At 45.7% G+C, this 26,772-nt stretch overlaps 1 protein-coding gene across 23 annotated transcripts in view; it reads left to right on the top strand.

The window, feature by feature from the left end:
• LOC135909931 (rho family-interacting cell polarization regulator 1-like) overlaps positions 1-25,166 on the top strand; it is a 50,542-nt gene extending 25,376 nt beyond the window's left edge. For 21 of the 23 annotated variants that reach the window (XM_070532240.1, XM_070532234.1, XM_070532267.1 and 18 more), the window contains 5 exons: positions 5,858-5,881; positions 6,279-6,296; positions 12,784-12,807; positions 20,805-20,831; positions 24,914-25,166. In XM_070532240.1, coding sequence (XP_070388341.1) covers positions 5,858-5,881; positions 6,279-6,296; positions 12,784-12,807; positions 20,805-20,831; positions 24,914-25,026 — 206 coding nt within the window. In that variant the 3' untranslated portion in view covers positions 25,027-25,166. The remainder of the gene's footprint in view (positions 1-5,857; positions 5,882-6,278; positions 6,297-12,783; positions 12,808-20,804; positions 20,832-24,913) is intronic. The other 2 variants (XM_070532249.1, XM_070532242.1) reach the window with 1 other exon arrangement.
• Positions 25,167-26,772: the final 1,606 nt, after the last annotated feature.

Below are 26,772 nucleotides of genomic sequence, written 5' to 3'. Positions count from 1 at the left end.
GATCGTACACCCAGCATCCCTCGAACTTGTCATCATTCGTCCACTCTTTTCTTCCCTTTCTCCTCTTCCCCTTGTGCAAAGTAGCAGACCAAGGCACACTAGCTCAGGCTGACCCCTCGGCCTATCTTTGAATAAAATCTTTCTGTCTTTTTTAAACATAGTGCTTGATAGCTGAAACATCTTGATAGCTGAGCCAAATCTCAAGTGCTGTAAATGTGTAGCTTTAGTCGAAAGACGTGAACAATATCTGTCTGCGGACGATCTGACGGCCCTTTATGTTTGACCTTGACAGCCTCATAGGTTACGTTGATGAGCTGGTGCGAACAGCGGTAGGGACTCTTGTAGCATGTTAGTAGCTTGACTGAGGAAATGGCTCTTCGAGATGGAGAATAAAGAAAGACAAAGGAACCAGGCAAGCAATATGTATATGTATATCAGTGACGGCGTTGTACAAGAGCTGCTATTAAGCCTGCGACATCGTGAGTCAGTCGCAGGCGATAAGGCGCGATGCAGTCCCCGTGCGATTGCATCTTGATCGTACTCTGTTGGCGGGAGCAGAGCGGCCGGAAACAAGGTGTCCATGGCTGGTTCTATTCGCGGCTAACAAGTAGACAAAACTGTGCGCAAACAGTTGTGCCATGGTATGGTTCATTATATGATGATGCAACAAAAGAAGAAGTACGCAGCCCCCCCTTTGCCGTGGGAGTCGGAAACATACATCGAAAACATGTAGGTTATCGTGCAGTTCAGTGCCGTGGTGAACCCATTTGTTCGGGGGAGGGGGGGGGCACTGCTAATAAGCAGTGTTAACTAATGTGTTGTGACGCATGAGCGGAGAAAGTCATGTATTATGTGAGACAAGAAGAGACGCGACCGGTAAGCAGTGTCCGAGAAGCTTTATACATCGTAAATAAAGTAGAGGGCCGAATGCATTAGTGGCCCATTGGTACCGTGGTGCTCGCTGAATAAGGAAAAGAGCTGAGCAGACCGAGTCCGACTCGGAAGGATGTCTTCACAGAGACGTTGATAGGCTGAAGAGAGACAGCGGTCAGCGTCAGAGGTCTTTCCGTCGTAGGCACAGCTCGCATCTGCCAACTGCCTGCTCGTGGCAGGCACCCCGAGCAGGCCCTCAGAGTCATCGATGCGCAGTGTGGGGACACGCATTGTGGCGATGTAAACGTTCGGCGCGATTCGACAGAGATGCCGGAACTGAGACTGTCCACGGCACTGGTCTTCTCTTAAGCGAAGCAAGTCGGAGATGGAAGAAATTCATCGTTGTCGTGTGTCGGCCAGGGTTGCATAAGTCAGACGAATCGACGAGAAATCTCGACAAGCGGTCCGTGTCTTCATGTAAGTGACCGAGTTTGTACATGAGAGATTACGAGCATCCTTGCAAGCGCAAAGCCCCGCGTGGTAATGGTCCCGTAGGGTCTTTCATTTGTGAAACTCAGCAGAAAGCGTGGTGGTCTGTGGGCACAAAAAAAACTAGAAAGATAACGACAGAAATTCGGCGAAGACCAAGCAAGGGAAAGATATTCAGGCTCAGCCATCGAGTAACTGCGCTTGGCACTACAGACGACTGCCGTGCGCTATGAAGCAGTCTTGACCTTGCTGACGCTAGAGGGCATGCTGCCATGCATACTTCCATGGGACCATGCGGGTCCAAGTATGCGTGGTGAAAATGCGTCGATTTGTCGTGGTCCCTATCGGAAAGGTGCGTTCTCATCAGAAGATCGGAGAGCGGACGGGTGATGTCACTGAAATTTAGGACAAAGCGATAGATCTAGTTACACAAGTTGATTAGTGAATCTGAAAATGTCTTGAATAGAGGCGGGCACAGGGAATTGCTTCATGGCGCGAACTTTGTTCGGGTCTGATAATGTCTGCATGGTAACAAGCGCCTTCGAAGTAGAACAAACAGGTGGGCCATTCGAAGCCTCGCAGAAGCGAATCTATTATCGATTCGAATGTGAACAGCGTGTTACACAGTACGAAAGCCGTAACTTTGAATGCTTATCGTCAAGATTTGTGAATGCGAGCTTCACACGGTCATGTATGACACACAGCATCATGCCATCTAAAGGGTACCCGTACTTCGTCGTGATCCTATTCTGCTGTTGGTGTTTGACGTTACGTTGCTCACATAAAAATGCACGCAGTTATTTTCAGTAAAATATTTTGTTTTATATATTTTGTTTTTTTCCCAGTGACTGGAATACACTGATTTGTGGTCCATAAAAAAACTCATTCTGCACTATAAGCTATCAGGAAAATCTTTGGCCCAACGCAATGTGCCTAAATTTAGTTATCGTTTCGCAAGGAGACGATATTCGGCAAGACAAAATGTGATGTGAACTGTCGCAAGTCTGGTAACACTTATACGCTTAACCACCTCATTCTGAGTATTGTTGCCCATGACAACATACTTCCGCTGGAACATCCCTCTCGGCGTTTCATTCAATCTGTTAAGCCCGAGGGCGCGGAATCGCATCCCGTGAATGGCGGCCGCATTTCGATGGGGACAAAATGCTTTCGCTCCCGTGTGCCGTGCATCCCGTGCACGTTGAAGAACTCCAGGTGCTCAAAACTGATCCGGAGTTCCCCGCTACGGCGTGTCTCATATAATTATATCATGATTTTGGGCGCGCAAAACCAGACAATTCGTTTAATTATAAATTTCATTTGATCCTAGAAATGAAAACTGTCACAACCAGTTAACACCGAAGGTCGTCATATTTGCCACCCGCAGAGCAATGTGGCCTCGACTACTGAACAGAAAATATACTATAGCAATGAATTCCCGGTAAAACATAAACCACTTGATTTTAATGTACTACAAATCAATCACCACATGCAAACTCGCGGCCACGTGGATCCAACAAACACAACGAAGGTGTGAAGACGGAGACGGTGCATGATTAGACCGTTTCCGTTTATTCAGGGGTTCCGAGGTAGGGCATGGGCTCTAAGGAAAAATGAACGAGACGGTGCCTCTTTTGTGAGGGCATCGTTCTCTGCGCGAGCCTCATGCTCCGCCTCAAGCTGGCAGTAGTGGGGCTGCCACAAAGTCAAGGTGAGCCTAAGGTCCATTGTAGTTTTAACAAGCTCGCACCTTAGGCGGGACAAAAGAAGGCAGACACAGGACAAGTGCTAAATTGCCACTATACTGTTTATTCGGGGCAGACAGCATACATATAAACTTTCTCAACTAAATGTCCCCAAGAATTAAAAATTTACGAAGTACATTACGCGACCGGTGATCATTGTACGTAGGGGGGCGTTGTTTGTGCTAGTCAGGAGGATTTCTTTATATCATTACGTAGTTCGGTTATTTGACTAACTTCGAATTGATTTAGATGATGATAAGGTACCTAAGGAGGTAAGGCGATGTCGATCAATGAGCGATAACAGCATTTGAGGCAACCTAGGTCTTGTGCGTGTCCTTTTATTGGATGAAAGGAAAGTCCACAAAATTAACGAATGAAAAGCTACCACGGGACACCACGTCCGTGTGCCAGAAATAATAGCAGCCTCTAACGTAAACCTCGTCATGCAGTAGGCTGTGTACTTTACGCAAGCTGAAAGCCAGGACTTCGCGTTTGATAAGGAACGAACATGCGCGCTGAAAGCTGCTAGCGCGTTGGGGAAAGAGCGCTGCTGCTCGTACCCAGTGTGATAAGCTAGGCCTGCATTAGACCAGAATACAGGAACTGAACCCTTCGCTCCAACTACGACCGCCACCCAGGCTTCACCGACGTGAGGCATCGGTTTTATACCGGCTATGTTTGGGAGTGACTTTTACGAAAGCATACACTACTTTGATTAGAATTACCGACAGTGCTGTGTGCGATGTCTGTGGTGGCGAAGATAACATCCAACATTTATTGTGCCACTGTCATCCATTTAGGTCGGAAAGACAAACATTATTTATAGTATTGTGACGACTGGACGATCGGCCGCTGTCCGTGCAGGTACTACTTGAACACCGTCTGCATCGCTCGTCGGCCCACAAAGCCGTGAAAGCACTTTTGTCTTTCTTGAGGGTGACTAGCCTATGTGAACGCCTGACATGCTCAGGCCCTCCGCGTGCGTGCGCGAGCTCACCACGTCTTTATTCCGCCCTCCCTCTATCTATCTCATCTTTCCTTCTTTCCCGTCCCCCAGAGCAGGGTAGCCAACTGTCTCTGCTTCTTCTGCACGAGAGGTACGCGGACAGGGAACACATTTATACCGATGGTTCCACAAACATCCAGTGTTCGTCCGGTGCTGTGGTTGTCCCAGCAAAAGCTGTTACCATCAGCTTTAGGACTGACCACCCAACAACATCGACATCTGCTGAACTAGCTGCTCTTCGCGCTGCACTTCGTGTCGTCAATCGGGAGCCACCTCGACAATGGTCAATCTTCAGCGATTCAAAGGCAGCCCTACAATCTGTACTATCAGCTCTGCGTCGCGGGCCATTCGAACAGCTCGTATTCGATATTAGATGCCTACTCCATACATCACAGGAGAAAGGACACCACGTGACGTTTCAGTAGCTGCCAAGTCACTGCGGCGTCAGTGGAAATGAAGACGCCGATAACGCCGCTCGGGCAGCTCTTGAAGACGCACAAGAAGAGGCCATACCGCTTTCACGATCCGACGCAGCTAGCAGACTTCGAGTGCTTGCACAGGAGATCACGCTATCTCTATGGTGCACACCAAACAGCCAGACCACCCAGAGCAACCGTCCATACCACCTGCCCTCTTTGATGCATCTCTATATGCCAACTGGACTCCGTCGAAGAGAGGCGACTCTGCGTTATCGCTTATGGCTAGGGGTGGCTTTCACTAAATCTTACTCCTTCCGCATTGGAATGGCCTACAACGCTCTCTGTAATGCCTGTCTTTGTGAGGAGACGCTGGAACATGTTCTGTGCGACTGTCCTGAATATAATGTTCAGCGACAGTCCCTAGCATCTGTTCTAGCGCGCCTTGGCAGTAGACCATTGTCCCTCGACACGATTTTCACATGCCGCCGACAGAAGATATCGCAGGTGAAGGCGACAAAGGGACTACTTCGGTTTTTGAAAGAGACAGGATTGGACAAGCGGCTGTGAGAGTGATGTCGCGTACCACGCCAGATTGATGGACTCCAACGGACGATGTGTGTGTGCTGTGCTATGTGCTCTCTCTCCCTCTCCCCCTTCCCCATCTTTAATCTCTCCCATCCCTCTCCCATGTGTAGGGTAGCAAACCGGTTACGCTCAACTGGTTAACCTCCCTACCTTTCCTTCTCCACTTTTTCCTTCCTTCCTAGACGCATTTGTGGTTAACATCCCTGCACTCTCGCTTTGTTTCCTCCTCCTCCCAACCTAAATGTGGGCTCAATCATCAATATTCTTCAGGATGCGTCGCCCTCCTCAAGGAAATATGCTTTGTTACAAAAGTATTGATGATTGCGCACGAGGCGTAGTACACCGAAGTTTTATTTTGTCATAACAGTCGGGGGTTTGGGTATCGGCAGTTTTTATCAGAACATTGCTTTAAAAGCACCGAAGTTCCCAAACAGTAGTTTTGTCCATTGTGAACATTTACAATTAACTACACTGGCGCAATGTAGCCAAATCGGGCAACTTTTGAAGTTCCTACAGCTTTTGCGCCATAATGAGGGCAGTTCCACGTAACTTACCAGTGCGCGAGCGTAATGCGGCGGAAATCGTCGCTTGATAAATACGTTTGCCGTGGCAAAGCTACTACATTTGTTCGTCGGCGGGAAACTCATTCTACAGTGGCATAATTAAAATGTTGGTGAAAACCTGTGCGCTGCAAATTTAGCAGCTGTTGGATAACAAAATAATATTTTCTTCTACTTCAGGACCAGAAAAAATGTCAACTCGTGGTAAGCCTGGCATTATTTCTATTGTTGTTAAAATTTAGGACACTTTCTTAGTGCTGCTATACATAAAAGAATAGTTGAAGGAAGCTTTTAAGGAGAGCATGAAGCAAAGGACATTGCAGCTTGGTAGTTTTTATGCAAAGGCTGCCGCTTACTCCTGATCTATGTGAAGTCTTTAACAGCACAAAGGACAGAAGGAAAACGAAACACACTGCAGCGCTGTCGTGTCCCTTGCTTGTCGTTGTGTTCTTTGGCTCTGAAAGAGTGTTATAATGTGCCAGCAACACCCTAAATCTATTTGAAATTGACTATATTGTGATGCTGATTAAATGTTTGGTATAAACATATGTGCTACAAAATTATTGACTGATGACAAAATTATATTCCTTTTATGGGCTAGCAATGATGTCAACTCCTGGTAAGTAATGGACGATTTCCTATGTTTTCAAACGGTACGTGTTCAGCGCTAATACACATGATAGGGGCCGTTGCATGATGCATGATACGAAGCGGATCACGTCTTGATAATTTCGATTCAGTTGGAAAGTATACCACAACTATGCACCCATTTCATTTCATATTGGCAATGATTAAAATTTTGTCGTAAACGTATGTGCTACAAATCTGTTACCTGTGCGATGAAATTTTCTTATTTCATTTAGGAGCAGAAGTGATGGTAACTCATGGAATGTCTAGTACTATATAGTTCTTATGCCTATTGAAGGTGCCTTCCCAATGCTGTTCCGCATACAAATCGCTGTTCAATGGTTTTGTAGATGATGCGCACATGTATACATATGTAACGCAAACATTGAAAGAGGAAAAAATAAGCGCTGCGTTCGTCTATTTTATTGTTCATAGATGCAGTGAAGGTGCGCTGCCTCTACAACAAAAAGGACGGAAGCAACTAGCCCACCGATACCTCCGTAGCAATTTCAAGGGAACTCATCTTCTGGCGAGCATGAAGCGAGAGAGATCGCGTTTATTTGATTTATTTATTTGATATATCCTCAGGGGCGGAATACGTGAGAAAAGTGGAAAACAAGAAATACGTGAAAAAATATGTATAAAAGCAGTATGCGAAACATAACGAATGAAGCAGGAATAACTTGGTTATTCTAAAAGTAGCAGGGTACAAACGTGGGTTCTCTCTATGCAACATTAGCTTTAACTAATAAAGAATAAAACATAAGGAAGTAAAGCTGCATTAACATGGCTAACATTAACGTATAGCAGGTACAAAATGGGTTCTTTCTAAGCAATATTAGCCAGGGCATTTTTAAAAAGACCATGGTTTAGATTTCTAGTAACTCTCTCGGGAAGGTGAATCCACTCGTGAGATGTGCGTCGAATAAATGAAAGTGAAAAAGGAATTAGTTCTGAGGAAAGGCATTCCGGCCTAGCTAGCATGATCTAATCTTCGAGATACGTATTCCGGCGACAGAAGCAGTTAGTTGTGTAATTCAGCGTTATGAAAGATTTCATGAAAAAGACAGGAGCGAAGTCGTTTGCGACGTGATGCGAGAGAAGGTAAGTTCAAACTTAATTTCAAGGCATTTATGCTTGCAATTCTGTTATAATTAGACAGGAATTAGACTGCCTATTTGTGGACCATTTCAAGAGAATGTATAAGGTGTTCATTACTGGGATCCCAAACACACACGTCGTATTCCAACTTTGGACGCGTTAGTGTTTTATAGCGTACCAGTTTTAAGGCAGATGGGGAAAGCAAAAAATTACGGTGAAGAAAATTCTGTTAGCGCTGATTACAACGTAAGCGCAGGGAGTAGCCCAGGTAATGTTGCTGCTTATATGTACACCAAGGTATCTGTACCTAGTCAAGGTGTCTATGAGAACGTTGTTAAGAAGGTAAATGTGTTCCGCTTGATTGTTTTGTGATATATGCATAAATTTGCACTTGTTAATGTTTATTTCCATTTCCATACATCATGTCTTGCACCTGCTTGAAACAGCGGTAAAGTCATTCTGTAAGACAATTACATCGTTCACAGCTGGCATTTTCTGGGAAAAAAAAACAGTCGTCAGCAAACGTAGGATGGCAAATCATTAATGCATATGAGATAGATAAGCGGGCCAAGTACAGAACCTTGCGGTACACCAGAGTGAATGCCTTTGAGTCAGTATTATTAATAGAAAATTGCGGAGAGGGGTTAGTTAGAGAAGACTCAAGCCACATCAGTAACTTGCTATCTATGTTTAGAAGATGAAGTTTATTTAGTAGGAGTTTATGGCATACCTTGTCAAGTGCTTTTGAAAAATCTAAAAATATGTTATCCACCAAGTAAGAACGATCAAGAATGACAGTCAATTTACGCGTGAATGATACTAGTTGAGTTTCCCAAGAGTATATCTTTCTGAAGCCGTGTTGCGCGCGAATGTAAAGCCAGTTTGATTCAAGAAAGTTACAGACGAGAAAAGCATATGTTTTAAAATCTTACAGGGGATGCTTGTAAGTGAAATCGACCGGTAGTTAAGTGGGGGATGCTTATTACCTGATTAATGAAGGGAAATTACCTTCCTGACTTTCCACTCAACTGGTAGAGAACCAACAGGGACAAGGTCACAAGGTTGTTGGGACAGCGAGGAAAAAACCTTAAAGGGCACTCATAATTTGCATTAACACTGATTCAAGGTCATCTTATGGCAGCAAATTAAAACGTTTGCACGAAATTAAGTGCTACAAATTTATTAACCGTATAGCGACACAATAATATCGACCAAAAATAATGTCTACTCATGGTAAATCCAGCATGATTTCTTATGTACTTAAAATGTACCTTTCAAGTTCTGTTGTGCGTGACAAGGAGCGCCCAAGGACCGGAAGTGCAATTAACCATCACGCCAGTGTGATGGCAGGGCGATCACCGCTTGACAAATGCGTTTTCAGTGGAAGGACTTCCACATTTCTAGACCCCCGTGAAATTCATCCTATGGTGGCCCGGATTAAAAACTTTTGAATAAATTTGTATGCCGCGAATTTATTAACTATTTGATAACAAAATCTTATTTTATTTCATATAAGATCCATAAAGGATGTCAACTCATGGTAATCATTGTACGATTTGTTATTTTTCTCTGGTACGTGAGACAATGCCATTCACATATGTTTATTATATTACTGTTTCACCGGCTGCGACAACCAGTCCGCGCGTGGCAGCTGATTATTCGCGGACACTTCAGAGTGCGCCGCGAGAGGCCAAGCGTGAAGAGTACTCTGAAGTGCTGCTTTGTCACCTCTAACCTGGAAGTCGTAGCTCGCCATAGGGCATCCGCCTAGCCATGCTGGCGACAAGGTGGAAGAGCGATGTGTAGAAGTGCTGGACAAGCCCGCCGCTGGGCAGGGCGAAACTAACTCACCGACAGGTAGTCAGTTGGTTTTCTGTAATGATGGTGTCGATACCAGTATGATGATATTGCTATCGATATCGTAACGAAGCCAACATCGATATCGGCTTGGTTCGGTGAAGTCAGGCGCTGTCCTCGCGGCCATTGGGTTGGAGGATAAAGTACTTGGGGCAGCGCCTAAAGACTTTAAAGGTACTCGTAAGACGATTGGAAAGTTCTTAACTGGTGGTGAAAGCGCTCAGTCACTGAGTTCGACATCGGGCGGTAGGTGCTAGCGTCGGTAACGCGACAACGAGTAGTCGAGAGAAGGTTTGGAAGAGGGTGGTGCCGAAATGGCGACCTCGATTGGTATAATGGTCATGTGAACTCCGTAGCAACCAGTCGGCGGGTGAATGACTCATGAACCGTCAGTGCATGTTAGAATGTACCGGCTGTGCCTGGGTATAGGGAATGGTTTGACAAGGTCAAGGTGCACATGACTGAAACAGGAATGACGCATGTTGAGGTGAGCTTCAGCTTGCTGACACTTGTGAAGAGCACGTGTTCAGTGATTGGCATCAATGCATATGCCTTTAATCAGTAACGTGCAGTGGCAACGGGCTGAGTCGAATGGATGACAGGCTGCGACAAGAAATGAAGAACGTCAGAGACGCTCCGGAGAATGATGCTGGAATGTGTCGGTGTAACAGGTACTAATCTGGCGGGAGTAACCGAAGATAACCACTGGTTTGTGACACCGTATAACCGATGTCACAAAGCAGGGATATGTCGCAGTCGAGGTGTAACGCGTATTCAAAGTTGTTCTTAACGCTTAGTGCCTGAAGTTTACTGTCCACTCTTAATGTGTTAGCCATATGGCTGCAGAAATCACGGGTGGACAATCGTCAACAACCGCTATCCAGGACAGGGTGTCAGCAAGGTGGCAGTCATTGCCACTTATGTATTGGATTTCGCTCGTGAATTTTGAAACTTTGTTGAGTTGACTGATCTTACAGGTAGCGCGGATACTGTCGGTAGTGGTCACAGAATGTGTAAGCGATCTATGGTTCTCAAGGATATGGGACTGTCGCCCTTCGAGGAAGTGATAGACATCTTTTGCCGCCATATAAGCTGCTGCCATTTTGCAACCGAAGTTGCTATAGCAGCGCTCACCTGGTGCGAGCTTCCGTGAAAACAAGGCGACCGGCTGCCGAACGCCATAAACAAACTGCTCTAGGCCTCTGCCAACAGCAAAATCTGAGGCGTCAGTCGTGAATGAAGACATCACACTTTGGATGAGCTAGAAGAGTAGCGCTGGTGGCAGCCTATTTGATGGTTCTAAAGGTTTTCTCCGTGTCGACTGTCTTGAATCTAGGAGTGTTCGGCTTCGGCTCACCGGTAGCAGTGCGTGAAGCAAGAGCAAGATGGCAACGCAGTGGTGGAAGAGCAGTTGGTAGCTGTTGGCGAGGCGCAAAGATCCCTGCAGTTTCATCGGAGTCGGCAGAACTGAAAACAGAGTGATGACTTCCACACGAGTGGAGGGAGTGCATATCTGCCGAACATCCACGTGATGACCAAGAAAATCCTACGCCAAAGCGCCAAACTCGTTATTTGGTCCGTTCACCACAAGCCCGTATTAGCGGTCCCCGTTCAAGAACGTGATGAAAATGAGCTTCATGGGCGTCTGCTGAGGTGCTGTTGAAGGGAATATTGTCGATGTTTGCGAAATACCAAGTCAGACCGCGAAGAACTTGATCGACGAACCACTGAAACGTTCGGGTCGCGTTTCTCAGACTAAAGGGCATCCGCAGATATTCAAACATGTCAAAAGGTGTTATGACGGCGATTGTTGGAACATGTGAATGTTTTGCAGAAATCTTGTAATACGCTTTCAACACGTTGATTTTGCTAAAGAGCTTCACTAGTGGTCCACTAGTGCAACCTTGACAAAAGCTCGGTAATCTTCACGTGACCTACCGTCACCTGATGGTTTAGGGAGCATGTGGACTGGCGAAGACCAAGCGCTAGATGAGCGGCGGGTGTGTCCGAGCTGAATCATCTGTTCGAATTCATGCAAAGCGATTTTCTGGTGGACAGGAGTGAGACGACGAGCACGCGCTAAAACAGGAGCTTTGACCATCCTGACGGTCATCATCGTGACGATGTGACGCACTGTGTCTTCGAATGATGACACGGGGGTAGGTTCGATGGCATGCATTGAACATTTGGCAGCAACTCGAAGTCCTGGGAGCGGCTATGTTGGAGGTCGACAACGACTTTGAAATGCCAGAGAAAGCTCGCTCCGATGGAAGGCACACTTACGAACTGTCTGCGGAATGCTCGTCGTAAGCCGATATCAAGCGAAGCAGACTTCTGTCCATTGACCTGTGCGGTCAACAACACTGACTGCTGTAAAAGATGGCGTTGGCGGCGTCGGCGCTCCTCATTTGCGGGAGGGATAACGCATACATCAGCATCTGTGTCGGCGTCGTATCGTATCTTGGTGATGCGGTTCGTGATGTCGAACAGGTGGCTGGACGTCGAGGCGATGACACCGGCCGCCTTCAGTGCGTGGCCACATCTTTAGAGGAAGCATCGAAGTATGGAGGTTAAAGGAAGTCCTTGTTGTTGGAGACACATACATTTTCTGAACGTGATTCTTAAACATAATCCAATTAACGATTTGCGAATGCAGCACGGTACACTGGCATAGGATGGCCTACGTCAACATCTTTAACCAACGCCTTGTGATTAGGGCTAAATAAACATGCTATTGAAAACCTCGTTTCAAGAAATAAAACAGCATAAGCGGCTTTCTTTTTGGAACTCGTACAAAGAACACTTTTCAAGAAAAGGTGACACAACAAGAGAAGGCAAAAAAATGCAGTGTGAAGGAACTTGCGGCCGCAAAGGTATTACAAAATCGAGAAGCCATGAAAATTACTGCCTTGAACGGGCATAAGCTACTTGTGGAATTCGCAAAAGAGTATCTTTATAGCTATAAATTGCTGTGAAATATTTGTCCTTCTTATATAAGGTAGCTGAAAATTCAGAATTGGCGTTTGTGACAGGCCAATAAAAATATGAAATAAAACCAGAGATGGGCCTGACGCAAAAATGCTAAAAAAAGGGAGACACAAACGGGATAAATCTCGCTAGACAACTGTAGTTGGTATTACCTTCAGATGTATATATTTTTTTTTATCATCGCGCGAATGAAAATGTACTTGGCAAAAGAATTAGAACCAGTCTAAACGAATCTTAACTGTTACGCTTTATGTACCTGAGCTGGAGTCGCACGGAGCCGAAAGGCTTTAACCGTAACTTGAACCGAGGAAAAAGTTTTGCTTCGTCACCTTGGGCTTCCAGGAAGGTCACCATTGGGCGACAATGAAGTGACAGTGATCGTGGCCTGAAAAATATGTTTGCATTGGAATGGCTAAAAACGTTCTTGACCCACGCGAAACCCATATTATATGGCAATAATTAAAATGTTGGCATAAACGTGTGGGCTATAAATTTGTTAGCTTATGATAAATTCATATTTTATTCCGTTTAAGGTCCAGAAATCCCGTCAACTCATGGCAAGTCTGCCACCATTTCGTACATTCTTATAGTTACCTTCCCAGTGTTGTTGCGCATGAGGATAGTCTCAGGGTACTATAGCCATTGGGCTGGAGTGAAGCGAGGGTGACCGCTGGTTAATAAAACGGTTCGCTCTGGCATGCATAGCACAATTATTGAAAGCGGCGTTGATTAAAATTTGTGGCCTAAGTCCTTGTGCTTCAAATGCATTTATTTATTACTGACGAAATCATATTTTATTCCTTATTAGGGTCGTAACAACAACGTTAAGTTTTGGTCAGTCTGCTATCATTTATTCTATTCCTAGACGGTACCTTCCTAAAGTGCTGTTGCACATGAAAATGACAGTTTCAGGAAACTCGACGATGGGCAAGCATAAAACGACGGTTATCATGTCTTGAGAAATACGTTTCCATTGGCAAGAGAAAGAGATAGCGGTGTGTTAACTAGAAAAGAATCTGCGCAGTGGGAGAGGAGAAGGTAATAGCAAGATGACAAAGGTAGATAGAGGGAAAGCTAGATGTGGTGAATACTTTAGTGACTATACGTCACGCAGTCAACTACATTCGCACAGGGCAACCAATGTTACCAAGCACAAGAGTGTTTGCACTGCTTTCTGCGCCTCCGAGACGGTGTCCTAGTAACTGCAGGGAATGTGGGCGAACGCTTCCCACGACAGAAAGCTGAGCTAGTTGGTAAGGATTCATTATGCAAAATATAAGTGAGGCGTGCAGACAGGACACAAGAGTAGAGAAGTGGACAACACGAACGCCGACTATCAACTGAAGGGAGCACTGAGGCGAAAAATGAAAGAAGACACAAAACTCATCTGCGCATGCTCAGGAATGGTAACACCGCGTGTCAATCGGGTACACGTGCTGGTCTACGTGAGAGATAACTGTTAAGGCACTTAATCTCTTCCTTATGTAAAGTAATCGAAGGCTGACTCACGCACGCACTTCCACCCTTATAGATATGCCATGCCTCTACCATAAGACGTGTATCTTCATTCTTATGCCTGTACAATATCGCGCATTCATCTAACTGTGGCTTGCAGTTACAATGTCGGCAATGTAGCGAAAGATTAGAAGGCGATCCACCGGTTAACGACCTTTTATGCCCCATTAGCCTCTGATTGATACACCGTCCCGTTTGCCCTATGGGTGTGGTTTATCAAATTCCCCTTAGCTGTGGCCAGTTCTACGTAGGGCAAACGGGCCCGTAGGTTCAACGGGTCAAACACCACGCGCTCGGTAATTCCAGGTCACGAGCGGCATGCGCGCGTTATCGGTGTGACATAGCATTCTTGACAGGAAAATAGCGAGCGCAGAGTTTTCAAGCAACGCAACCCAAGCAAGACTGATGACTATTATTGTTGTGGGACGAAGATACACCCCGAAGGCTGTAAATTGTTACTTAGTGCACATGAAGTGAGGCTCGCAGTTTCATGGGCGGTAAAACTGCAGTAAACATTCGCGTAGTATAACAAACAAATGCGGTGTCATATGCACCCAAAGACATGCACGAGCAGAGTTCACTCGATTACCGTGAGCACTCGCAGTCGTAATGCTGGCGTGATGAGGAGCGCCGGCAGCGGGGAGCGCACGTGCTTGTCCCAAAGCGAACGTTCCACGCTGCCGCTCCCTTTACCACCTGCCGCACTTCCGAAATCCAGGAGGTAACTTGACCTCCATCAATGAGCGCACGCAAAAACGGCGTAATTCAAGACCCAGCTTCCTCGGCTCACTATCGCAAGCTCACGCTCGCTTCTGCATAATAGTCCTCGGGACCCTATTCCCCCTCCCGTTCCCCCTCCTCCAACCTCCGTCTCCTAATATCCGTCCATGGCGGCCACAATATTATTCCGCCCAAACACATCGCTGTGAATTCAATTTCTAGTGGTACCGTTGCATTCCAATGTTTTTGGAATACCGATGCACTTGTGTGTTGATATTTTGCTCTATGTTAATTAACAAGCCCGAGTTGAATGAAACTAACCCTAAGCCATGAGCGCGTGGCGTTCCTTAAAAACGACGCATTACATTACAGTGCTGTTTTTTTTTTCCCGTATAAGTTTACTACATACACATGCAGGTATTTTTTTAGAAATATTAAAACACAAAATTTTACCATCCTTTTCTTGAATCTGGCAATGATGCCCTGTACTAAACTTCATAGAAGGTCTTATCACTAAAAGCCGATTGTGTTTCTTGCGGTTAGTATAACTTCCTAGCTAGTATCGTGGATGCATGGTAAGAAAATGCAGTGATCCACGCGAAGAGAAGCTGTTCGGCACACCAACGTTCCCCGAAGGCCTTCACAGCAATAGCTGCTATGCTTAATGCTTAATGCAAAGTCTGTTTTGTGTGTATTGGCGAAAGACATGGCCTTTCAGCCATGCAGGCGTCACTGTAGCAGATATAGACTTGAAAATGTACCGATGGCAGTGACAATTATATGACATGTAAATATACCTATTAGAGAGTTATGAAAATTGTTTACAACTAAACGTAAAGATATAGCGTTGTCCTCACTGCGCATGCTCAGTACGTTATTGGTTTTCTGTGGATTACATGCGTTGTGATACCGTACACTCGTGGGCAAAAGTATACGGACCATGGATTGCGTGATAAAGCCGATTTTTTCCTCAACCTGTGAATTCAACTTGAAATTGAGGACTGCAGTACAACTTGGGCATTGCGAACCTACCAGTCTATTCGTCAATTGCAGTGTATGCATGCTAATTCCAAAATAAATTTAGTTTTTTCGGAGACCCCGTGGTCCGTATACTTTTGCTCCCGTGTGTGCGTAACCTGGCGAATTTAACTTCCTTAATGTCTACGCACGCTAAGGAATAGCGTTGTCGCGTACGGCGGTACCCATGGCTCCCACTTCGTTCTCGTGATGGCTATACGCTCTCCCTCTCATCGATCACCACTAACTATTTAAAGGAGCTTTCACTTCCTCTAAACTCACCTGAAACTCTAGTAAGGTATATGCGACCTGGCTAGTTGGTGTTGATCAATGACATTTGACAGCGTGAACTTGGACAAAGGACAAAGGACAACTATATTTATATGGTTATTGCTATATTGATTGAATAAAGACGCACACACGTAACTGCGTGATTGTTATCGTCTTTATTTTGTTACTGTGACCATAGCATCGTGGTCGCTGTGGAACCCTGCGATCGGTTGTACTGCTATGCTGGACACGTTCTTGCCAAACGGTAAATCTATACACGACCGGTGACGCGTGGTCGGCGCCTTCACGACCATGCAGCATTCAATTCCAAACCGTTAAAACAGGAAGGATACAATCCACTTGCCGTCGGGGTGCGCTAGGTCGACGTTAAAGCCGACGATTGGTGAGTGCACTATTGCGTTTTACTATCCTTGTCGACCCTCCAGCGGGAGCGAAGGAGTGCCACCATCCCACGTTTAGTATATGTCCATGAAGGTCATGCGTCATAACATGGTTGATAAGATGATAACATTCAGAGCCACCGCCGCGACTAATAACATAACAGGGAAACAGTTTGGCTATATATATATATATATATATATATATATATATATATATATATATATATATATATATATATATATATATATATGTGTGTGTGTGTGTGTGTGTATTCATTTTCTACACTTCTGTTGCCCGCGGACACGTTTTTCATCAGAACCTAGCCATATACAGCTTCGCTGGAACATTACTTTTCTTCTCCTGATTAGGAAAGAACTGACTTTAGATAAAGCGAAGGGGCCGGACCAAGAAAGGTAGAAATTTGGAAAGAAAATTCATGAACGGAAGCTTGTCAACGTCACCTCCCATTGACAAGGAAGCCATTGATCCGCGTACCATAGAAAGCGTGAACGCTGGACATCGAGTAAAGATGGCAGGGTGGGCCGGGAGATATAAAGAGCATGCTAATGATAAAAGCTGTCTGGAAGAAGCATTTGTCGGGAAAATAAACGGCGAAACAATGTGAAGAATATGCCCGAGCGAACATGACGTGGCGAGAAAATAGTGAATTTGTTGAGGAAGCCCAACTACCCAAACGAGGCGAACTTGGTAAAACTTATTCGCAATCGGAGTACAATACGTGCGCTATAAAGCAGACAAATTAGGAGAAGCCAAGCTCATAGAAACACAGTTGGTCGCAGTAATTTCCAAACCCCGCATTATCTTCGCAATACATCTGCCTCTTTCTCCACAGCACGCGCTTCCGAAGGAAGTGCTATCTATTCCGCAAAGCAAGTAAAAATTGGAGGACGCTTAAGCTTCGCCTTCAAGAGTGGAACGCGACAGCGTTCCCGTCGACCCGCCAAGGGGTGTAAGACAATGGACTACAGGGCAGCCATCACTTACGAGGCGCCCCGCATCGGACGCGATGAGCGTCGAGCCTTATGGTCGAGCAACGCAGCGTTCGGCGCAGCAGCGAAACGTGCGCCTGAGCAAGCGGAACGAACCAAAGAACTCGGTATCTCGGAGGGGGAAATGATGCATGCCAGCCAAACGTCGTGATCGGCACGGGCAGAGAGATAGACAGATAGTGATCTAAAGAAAGGAAGGACGGTTGATTCTGCAGAGGGAGCAAGGCGAAGCGTCGTCAGGAGAGAGCGAGTCCGGGCCGCGCGTGGCGCGCCATCTGTCGGGGCAGCGCCGTACATGGAGAGGAGGGGGTCTTCTGTGTTTGCCGCAAGATGGCTTTGCGCGTGTGGAAAGCGTAGAAGAAATGCAGCGGAAACGCACTTCGCTACTCGTGTAATTGGGACTTCTGTAAGTTACATGTTCATAATTACCGATATACACCGCAGTAGAACTTTCCACGGCTCGTTTCGAAGGCAACACCGCATTCACTAGAGGCGCGTTTGTACCGCTTGGAAGCATCGAACTCGTGGCTGAGTGGTAGCGTCTCCGTCTCACGCTCCGGAGACCCTGGTTCGATTCCCACCCAGCCCATCTTGGAAGTTGCTTTTTATTTATGAAGTGCCTGCCGGGATTTATTGCTCACGGTCAACGCCGCGGACGCCGACGCCGACGACACCGGCTTTTCTGCGACACTAGCTCCTTAACGATATCGCGTTAAAAGGCTTTGCGAGGCAGCGGACACAAAGCCTTAATTGGTTAGCGTGTACTGGGAAGTAGCAAAGCTGGCCCTCCTTCGGTTTGGTTGGCAGAGGCTCCAATGTGCGTTCTAATAATTTTCGTGCTTTGATCACTTGGGGCGTGTTTCTACATACGGGTGCTCGCACATTGATGCAGGGGCGGGTGATTGCAGAGCGTCGCGATTACGGTGGAGTAAAACGCGCCACAAAGTTCAAAGTTAACGAAATGGCGGGCAATTGCAGTGAAGCCAGCTGCCGAGCTTCTAACTGCTGTCGCAGTAAAAACGAAAAAAGAAGAGCAAAGTCTTTGCTCACTTTTTTGTTACGGCGCGCGTTAGTCAAGTGAAATAACCTGATGTTTGCAGGCATTCTCATCTAGTGTAGATAAAACGAAAAGCTGGCACCATTCGAGAAATGAAAATTTGTGACACAGTACACAAGAGGCACAGAGAACACGAATTCCTGTCTTGGCAAACGCCATGTCGGATTTAGTTCTATCACCTGAGCAACTTCGTCTTTACTGGCACAACGTCACCTCAGGACTGCCACATTTACAGAGTTGTGCCAGTGTGACGATAAGTCGCATTGACTGTTCGGAGGGGCACGATCACGTGGGAGGAAATGGGAGCGGTGGCGAAGGACAACCAGGAAGAGTGCTTTTGACGAAAGCAAGAAATACGACGGTGTCGCGACCGTTGACGTGTATGTTGAACCGAGGGCGCGGGATTGAATTGCGGCAGTAGCGGCCGCATTTCCGTGGGGGCAAAATTCAAAAAGGGCCCGTCTGTCATGTATTAGAAGACGCTATCGTTTGCGTTTTCCGGCGCCAAATGACAACACTCGAGTCCTTTGACGAATACAGCTCTTCGCTGCCTCAAATGTCAGTCAAATAAGTGTTGTCATACAGTCGTTGATGCCGTATTGTGTTGTCGTTGTCATGCCGTTGTGGTCGTCGTGCCCCTGTTGTCGTCATCGTCGTGATATCATCGCAGCCACGCGATGATTGTTGTCCTCGTCGTGTCGTCATCGTTGTATTGCCGTTAACTGGTTTCTACGTTCTGCGTCTGCGTCCTTTTCTATTCGGAAGGACCCGCCATGGTTGCTCAGTGGCTATGGTGTTGGGCTGCTGAGCACAACGTCGCGGGATCGAATTCCGGCCACGGCGGCCGCATTTCGATGGGGGCAAAATGCGAAAACATCCATACGCTTAGATTTAGGTGCACGTTAAAGAACCCCAGGTGGTCGAAATTTCCGGAGTCCCCCACTACGGCGTGCCTCATAATCAGAAAGTGGTTTTGGCACGTAAAACCCCATAATTTAATATTTTATTCAGAAGTGTTTTAGGGCTAAGGGCCCTAACTCGTATGCTGTGAAACTTGTACCGGAACTTAGGTGAAAGCTGGAACACATTATAATTGTCGTGCTCATTTAGCGTTGTACGCACAAATTACCTCGAATATTTATTATATAGCATACTAATTCAACCGCGCAGACAAGTAAGTTTCACATAACATTACACATGCAGTCTCATTTTTTGGCGATGGTAATTATGTGAACAGTCCAAGCGGACTTTCGCCATCAGCGTCGCCGTATTGTCTGGAATAAAGTCCAAGTGGGTGGGCCGAGCGCCGTATGCTGCTGGTCACGGGATGTGCTGCAGGTGCGAAGGACAGCATGCGAGGGTGGGTCGAGAGGGATAAATGCTTGGCTTGATATATGCAGTTTTTCCGTCCGCCCAATGTTCGCCGTTAGGGGTTCGATCGCACGCTGCCCTATGGCCGGGCTAAAGAGTGAGAGCTCTCGCCTCCTTCTCTCATGCATAAAAAAAATCGAGGAAGGAGCATTGCGCAACACACTTGAAGCTAAACACGTGATCGTCACATCAGAGCACGCGGTAGATTTTGCTGCTTCCGCTCTGCAGGCGTGCAGCGTGTTTGTTGTAATGCATACGGTCAACTTCATGTGATTGGGAATATGGTACTTTGATATCGCTATCTATGCTTGGCTTTTCGGGTAAAACTGCGACACTTATTCCTTTGTATCACCTCACTCTTTTCACATACTGATGGTATGACAAACATTAAGCCCATTTGTTAGTACTCATTCACTCGCTCGCTCGCTCGCTCGCTCGCTCGATCACTCACTCACTCACTCACTCACTCACTCACTCACTCACTCACTCACTCACTCACTCACTCACTCACTCACTCACTCACTCACTCACTCACTCACTCACTCACTCACTCACTCACTCACTCACTCATACACATGTATATGCACACATAAACGCACGCACGCTCACGCACAATGATTTTCTTTGCGTGAATGTTCTGCTGGGCATTCCAAGGAATAATAGGTACAAGGAATTCTATTGGCGCTGCTTTGCACAAGCTTTTGTGCATCATATGGCCGAGCTTTAACCAGCGAGAATTAAATATAGACGTTTCTCTGATTTATCTGCGTCTGTTAGCCATCGTTGAGCGCCTTCTGGTCGATGTTCTTGTCCAAGAGCACGAACACAATATCTGTAAGCATATTTATTCAGGAAGAGATTATATGTAGCTTAGCCTTTGCGGGAAACTTCAACCTTAAAACACGAGCTCACCCAGCATTACAACTCCCTCGTCCTTGAACTTGCCCATGAAGTTGAGGCCAAAATGCGCTTAATCTCAATAGCAGAATTTATAGCAGTCGCCTACCTCCCCTCGACAGCATGCCACTGTGAGACGGAAGTTAAATTGAGGCTGAAGTTGGCCTCATGAAGTCGAAACCTTCTGGTTGTCCATTTATGAGCATAAGACATAACAGCGCAAGCCGGACACACTAGAACTATTCAGTAAGCATAACTCGTAAGGCTGTGTGGTAACCACCATTTTGTTTTTCAGACCTTGCGTGGACAGAGGGCGAGATTCGTGAGTGTTGCTTTCTATCACATTTTCTTCAATACAGTATAGCAAATAGTCATTTAAGGTTTGCTCCCAATTACACTGATCAATTAGTTTACTTTTCTGTAGCTTTACCAGCTTTAAAACAACAGAATTTGTTGAGAGCAGAAGAACATTTTGGGGCCAAGTTGACTTCTTCCTCGAGTGTTAATAACGAATCGAAAGCTACGTATCATTAAGCGCAGGACATATGGCACAACTTGGCATGCCAACTGTCATACGACTAACCAGTACAAACCGCCAGGCCCAAAAATTTCCAGCAGGTTGGGATGGCATGCGGTGTCGGACTTCTTTTTTTGTTTTTTGTAGTAAACAATATTTGAATCCGCGTGTCATCGCCACAATTAGTTAGTTTTCATGGTCGGCTTCTAGAACTGGAATACGGTGTCGCTATTCACTTTTGCCTCTAACACTGCTTTCTGGCTTACAAATGATCTGTTCCTGGCAATGGTATCATATTAGCTGCATCAGAACAGTACGTAACCTGCCATTTTAGTGCCCCTTAAAGCGAACCAAAGACATTGGTGCTGCAAAGAAATTGTTTGATGCTAAAGCAGCCTGAAAATTACCATTTTGGTTCGCAACATTGATAGGTTCCATCAATTAAGTGCAATATTTACATACGACTGCTAAACAGCCGAACCCAGAAAACACATAAAAAAACAACAACAAACAAACCAATCCGCGGCATGCCGGAAATGTGCACTACGTAATCTTTAAAACTTACATTTTCGGAACAGTTCCGCAGAACCAGTGGGACGTTATTGGGGAGTACAGGTTTTCATTAAACAAAACGGCACGTTTGTAGCATAGCCACCCTATACTGAGCTGCTAGATAAAAACCACGAGCAACAACAACAACAAAAATGGCGAGGGAGCAATCACTGACTATACGAGTTCGTGTATTGCAAGGGCGAAACACATAGGTTCGGGAGAGACACAATGAAATAAAGAATATCCGAAGGAGAAGGATAAAATATTACGGCAGTGACTGCGTGAAACCCGCAGAACATGTCGCAGCATTAGCTAATAAAGCTTCAGGACATTAGCTTCAGGACGCGATCTAGACAACAGTTGCACCGGCCCTCGTTCTCGTGGAGCACACAGCTCGCTGTTTCCCTGGCGACGACGGCGGCCTGCTGCACGCGATGTCTCTTTCTGTTGTGGCACGTTTAGCTTTTCGCTGCGCTTCTGCCGATTCCCGCGTGTCACCTGGTGAAGCCATCACTAGTTGAGACTTGCAGCTAGGCGGACACGCGTTACCTGTCAGGCATTCTCAAAGTGCAGAATACGCCTTTCCGCTGGGCACGTGTTCTTGCTGAGCTTTTTTAACGGGCGGGCAACTGTTTGGCGTGTTTCTGCCGTTGTCGCAGCTTCAGATGGCGCCACGGCTAGAGTATTGGTGGAATATGTCACCACGTCGTTTTAAATATGCTAATATCATCATCATCATCATCATCATCATCATCATCACGTTCATCAAAAGACAGGGAGCGCAGAATGGAAATACATTGCCTTTATAGGGCAATAAATTAATTTACGTTTCGATGGTTTGTTAGCGCGGATGGCACATCCTAAGGACCGATAATAAATGCAGAAGGGAGGTTGCCGGCATCAGCTACCACTCTGTTTCAAAGCGAATGTTCACTTTGTTCCATCCGTCCGTTCATCGCGCGAACATTCCTGCAGTATATGCCTGCAACTCCGTGTCCGGCGCTATGCGCATCCAACATAAGCAGTTTTGTTAAACGAAGGTGGCTTAGTTTCCGCACCAGATTTGGGTATTGGTCATCGCTACCAATCACGACTGATCAGCACATCTATTTTGGCACGCACTGACAACCTAGCTTGGCATGCAGAGTTGAAGAACTTACCACAGAATCCTGGTGACACGAAGTGTCTGGTACTTTTCTATAAATATATGACGATAACCTATCGCGACGGGCAGCAACACCGTTTGCAGTTACAAGAACGTTAGCACCGAACAGTTGTCGAGGTAAAACAAGAAAACGAGAATAAGAAACGGTCCACATTTCTTCTTTTGCCGGCTACCCGTTCGTGCAGTTCAGTCTTCGATAGGCGCCTGCAATACTGTTGTGCGATGCCGAGTTACAATATCGACGACGAGGCTCGTCACGGTGGCCCACTGGATATTGCGCTGCGCTGCCGAGCTCGACGTCCCAAGTTCTGACTCATGTACGTCGATCTAGAGGCCCATTAATGTTAACCCCAGGTGGTCAAAAGCAATCCCGAGTCCCCCACTACGGCGTGCCTCATAGGCATATCATGGCCTTGGCGAGCAAAACCGCTGAATTTAGTTTTCATTTTTTTTAAGGACGACGAGAAACCGGGGAAGCTACTATATGCAGATGACCTCGAAGTTGGTATGACTTACATTATAGATAGAATAACCTTGCAAAAGCTATGTGTTTCGCTGGCATAAACTGATGCAGATGTCTATCACAAGTTTAGTAGAGTAGTTTACTGGGCCAGTTGGTGCATGGTGAACGTAAATGGTTTCCAGCAAGTACGGACGCGAGCACAAGTAAGAACGGACAGGACAACGCTGGACTTACAACTGAAGTTTATTGTGAAAACATTCCACAAATCTCCGCCACGCATGCGTATACACCCAAGAACAATAACAAGGTTTTTAGTCAATTGGATTTTAGTGATTGTTGCTTTTTAGTGATAGCGATGATTTTTTACTGCTTTTAAGGTTAAAATCCGATGATTGCCTTGAATCAAAGGCGAGAAGGATTTTAACGTGTTTCGAGGAGTCCTCCCGAGATCTCAGGCTCACGTTCGAACTTTGCAAAAAAAAAACTTGATCAGATCTCTTGATTTGGAAATTAAATTTAAAAGTGAGTGTCATGTGCGTTGGCAGTATTGCCCTAGATCGGAAAAATCGCTCCTCCCGTACGAATCGTCACACTCCAAATTAATAAAACGTGGCATAGTTTCCTTGTGCTTGACGAATGCTCTTAGCAAGAGTTGCACCCACTCATCGCAGCAGAGTTTTGAAGCCCAGAAGGCGAGATTAATGTCGGCAGGGTACCCGGTCTCACTCCTGATGGCTGTCAGAATCCTTGTTTAGAAAGTACACAAAAAAGAAAACCGTGGAAACCACGGACGACAATGAATCTTCAAAAAGCAAAAAGGTCGTACTGATGCCGTATTTGCATGGCTGGTCTCATAATCTTGACCCGCCGTGGTTGCTCAGTGGCTGTGGTGTTAGGCTGCTTAGCACAAGGTCGCGGGATCGAATCCCGACCACGGCGGCCGCATTTCGATGGGGGCAAAATGCGAAAACACCCGTGTAGTTAGATTTAAGTGCACGTTAAAGAACCCCAGGTGGTTGAAATTTCCGAAGCCCTCCACTACGGTGTGCCTCATAATCAGAAAGTGGTTTTGGCACGTAAAACCCCATAATTTTTTTGTCCCATAATCTTAAGAGGGTGGCCACTAGGAATGGCGTCACACTAGTGTTTTCGGCGCCGAGCGAACTGGTTAGGTCGTGCAAAAGCATCACAGGGGAGAAGAAAGATGCGACTAGTGGCTGTGGAAAAAAGCACGCCACTTTTTTTCAAAAAACTGTGCATCTTCGGTTGTGCATCGCATACCTCTCTCATGCGGACTGTCCTATATCGGCCAGACAGGTCGTTGCATTAATGACCGCATGCGTGAGCATCGCTATTTGCTACGTACAGGTACAGGAGGGAACTTGCCATTGCACTGCAAAAAGCTCGAATGCCGACCAGTTTTTGATAGTGTATCGATAGTGGGGAGAGAGCGCAGTAAACTGGAAAGAAAAATTAGCAAAGCGTTCCACATGAAAAAGTTCGGCGCGTATACATGTGAGAGTGAACCTTCGGTTCATATCAATGATAATTAACTTCAATTTTTTATATTTATCATGTTAATTCACGTGTTGTTGCCTTTGTCACTGTCTGTCTGCTTTTTGTGTAAACCTTTTTACAACAAATATCCACTACGCCGGCACTGCCACCGTAGTCCTAACCGCTTTTCACCCTTTATTTTTCCGGCAGCTTGTACAAGGCAGATGTGCATGATGGCCTGCGCTAGGGACAATCAGGACAGAATCGTCATCGATGCCGCCTGTGCTGGCTGGGGCCGGTGTACGTGCAAGTTTCATCCTTGAACACCTGTGGGATCATCCGAATGTACGACGCTACGCTGGGCAATTAGTTATATCATTATTGACGGCTCATGGCTCCATGGCAATGAGTATTGGTGCTCATAGTGCATTATTGCTATGGAATTAAAAGTGGCCTAATACAGCATTTCATTTTTATCACGTACCGTGCCATGCGCTGCTACCTAGCCTAAGCCTCTATGCTGCTAGACGGTGTGATGGATGCGGTATCATCAGTCGCGCTGCAGTATCACACCTTGGGGCATCTTTCTTCATGACACCATAATTTATATCTAAATCTACGATTGATGAAACAATAAAGTGAAGTTGAACCGAACCCGCATCGTCTGGTGGCGGTTTTGGTTTCGGTTCAGCTGTGTGTGTGTGTGTGACACACACACACACACACACACACACACACACACACACACACACACACACACACACACACACACACACGCACGCACGCACGCACGCGCGCACACACACACACACAGACACGCACGCACACACACACACACACACACACACAGGGTGTTTCAGCGTACACTTCCGAAAATCTTTAAGAGTTGCCTGCGGCAGATATCACAATTATAGATCATGAGCTGGTCTACTCGAACCGGTGGACAATACTTGAGATGCACAAATTGAGATGCAAAATCGACTATTATATATATATATATATATATATATATATATATATATATATATATATATATATATATATATATATATATAGCAACAATATCACAGTTCGAGTCCTTGAAGTAAATTACTCAAAGAGCTGGGCATCATTTGCACGAGAAACCAAAATGTATAATTAATTATTTACTAAAAATTGACTAATCAAGTTTTTACATATTTACCTTACGGCACATAGTGTACCCGGTGCGGCTGCGGTGATTGTAGCCGGTGGGGATGATCCTGCGGACATCTGCTTTTTCTGCGTCGTTTCCTGTTTCATTGCGACATCACTCCCCGTTGTACGTAATCATAATATACAGGGTGCTCCAACTATCAGGTACCAAGATTTAAATATATGCATATGCCACGTAGCTGGACAGAATTAAGCTAATGTTTGCCGTCGCTTGGAGATGCTCAAATTATCTTTTCGAATATTATAATTAGATGAAAAGTGTCAAGGAGAAAATTGTAGAGCTACATGAAAAATTCGCCAAACAGCTTTCTGTTGTTCAATACGTGCTAAATAAAAGTACTTTTCCGAGCGTGAAAGAGGCCCGCGATTACACGCGAAGTGCCTCGAGCAGCCAGTCGCGCGGCAATTTTGAGTGTAATTTTGCGTAATCTTTCATAGATTGCGAAAACGCATTAGATTCAGTAGAGGTAACAGCAGTCATAGCGGCATAGCGTAATCAAGAAGCACCGGATGCGTACGTGAATATCTTAACACTGGGCCTCCATAGCTACCATAATTCTCCACAAGAAAAACGAAAAAATACCGATTCAGAAAGGGGTTACGCAAGGAGACACAATCTCTGCAATGCTATTCACTGAATGCTTTGAAGAAGTATTCAAGCTATTAGACTGGGAACAAAAATGATGATGTAAACGACATAGCGAGGACTTTCATATAACATTTATATATATATATATATATATATATATATATATATATATATATATATATATATATATATATATATATATATATATATATATATATATATATATATATATATATATATATATATCCGTTGAGATAGTGACCGACCCAACAGCCAGGCCACCACC

Source organism: Dermacentor albipictus, chromosome 1 (assembly GCF_038994185.2).
Source record: "Dermacentor albipictus isolate Rhodes 1998 colony chromosome 1, USDA_Dalb.pri_finalv2, whole genome shotgun sequence".
NCBI lineage: Eukaryota > Metazoa > Arthropoda > Arachnida > Ixodida > Ixodidae > Dermacentor > Dermacentor albipictus.
This window is presented reverse-complemented; position numbering and strand designations above follow the sequence as displayed.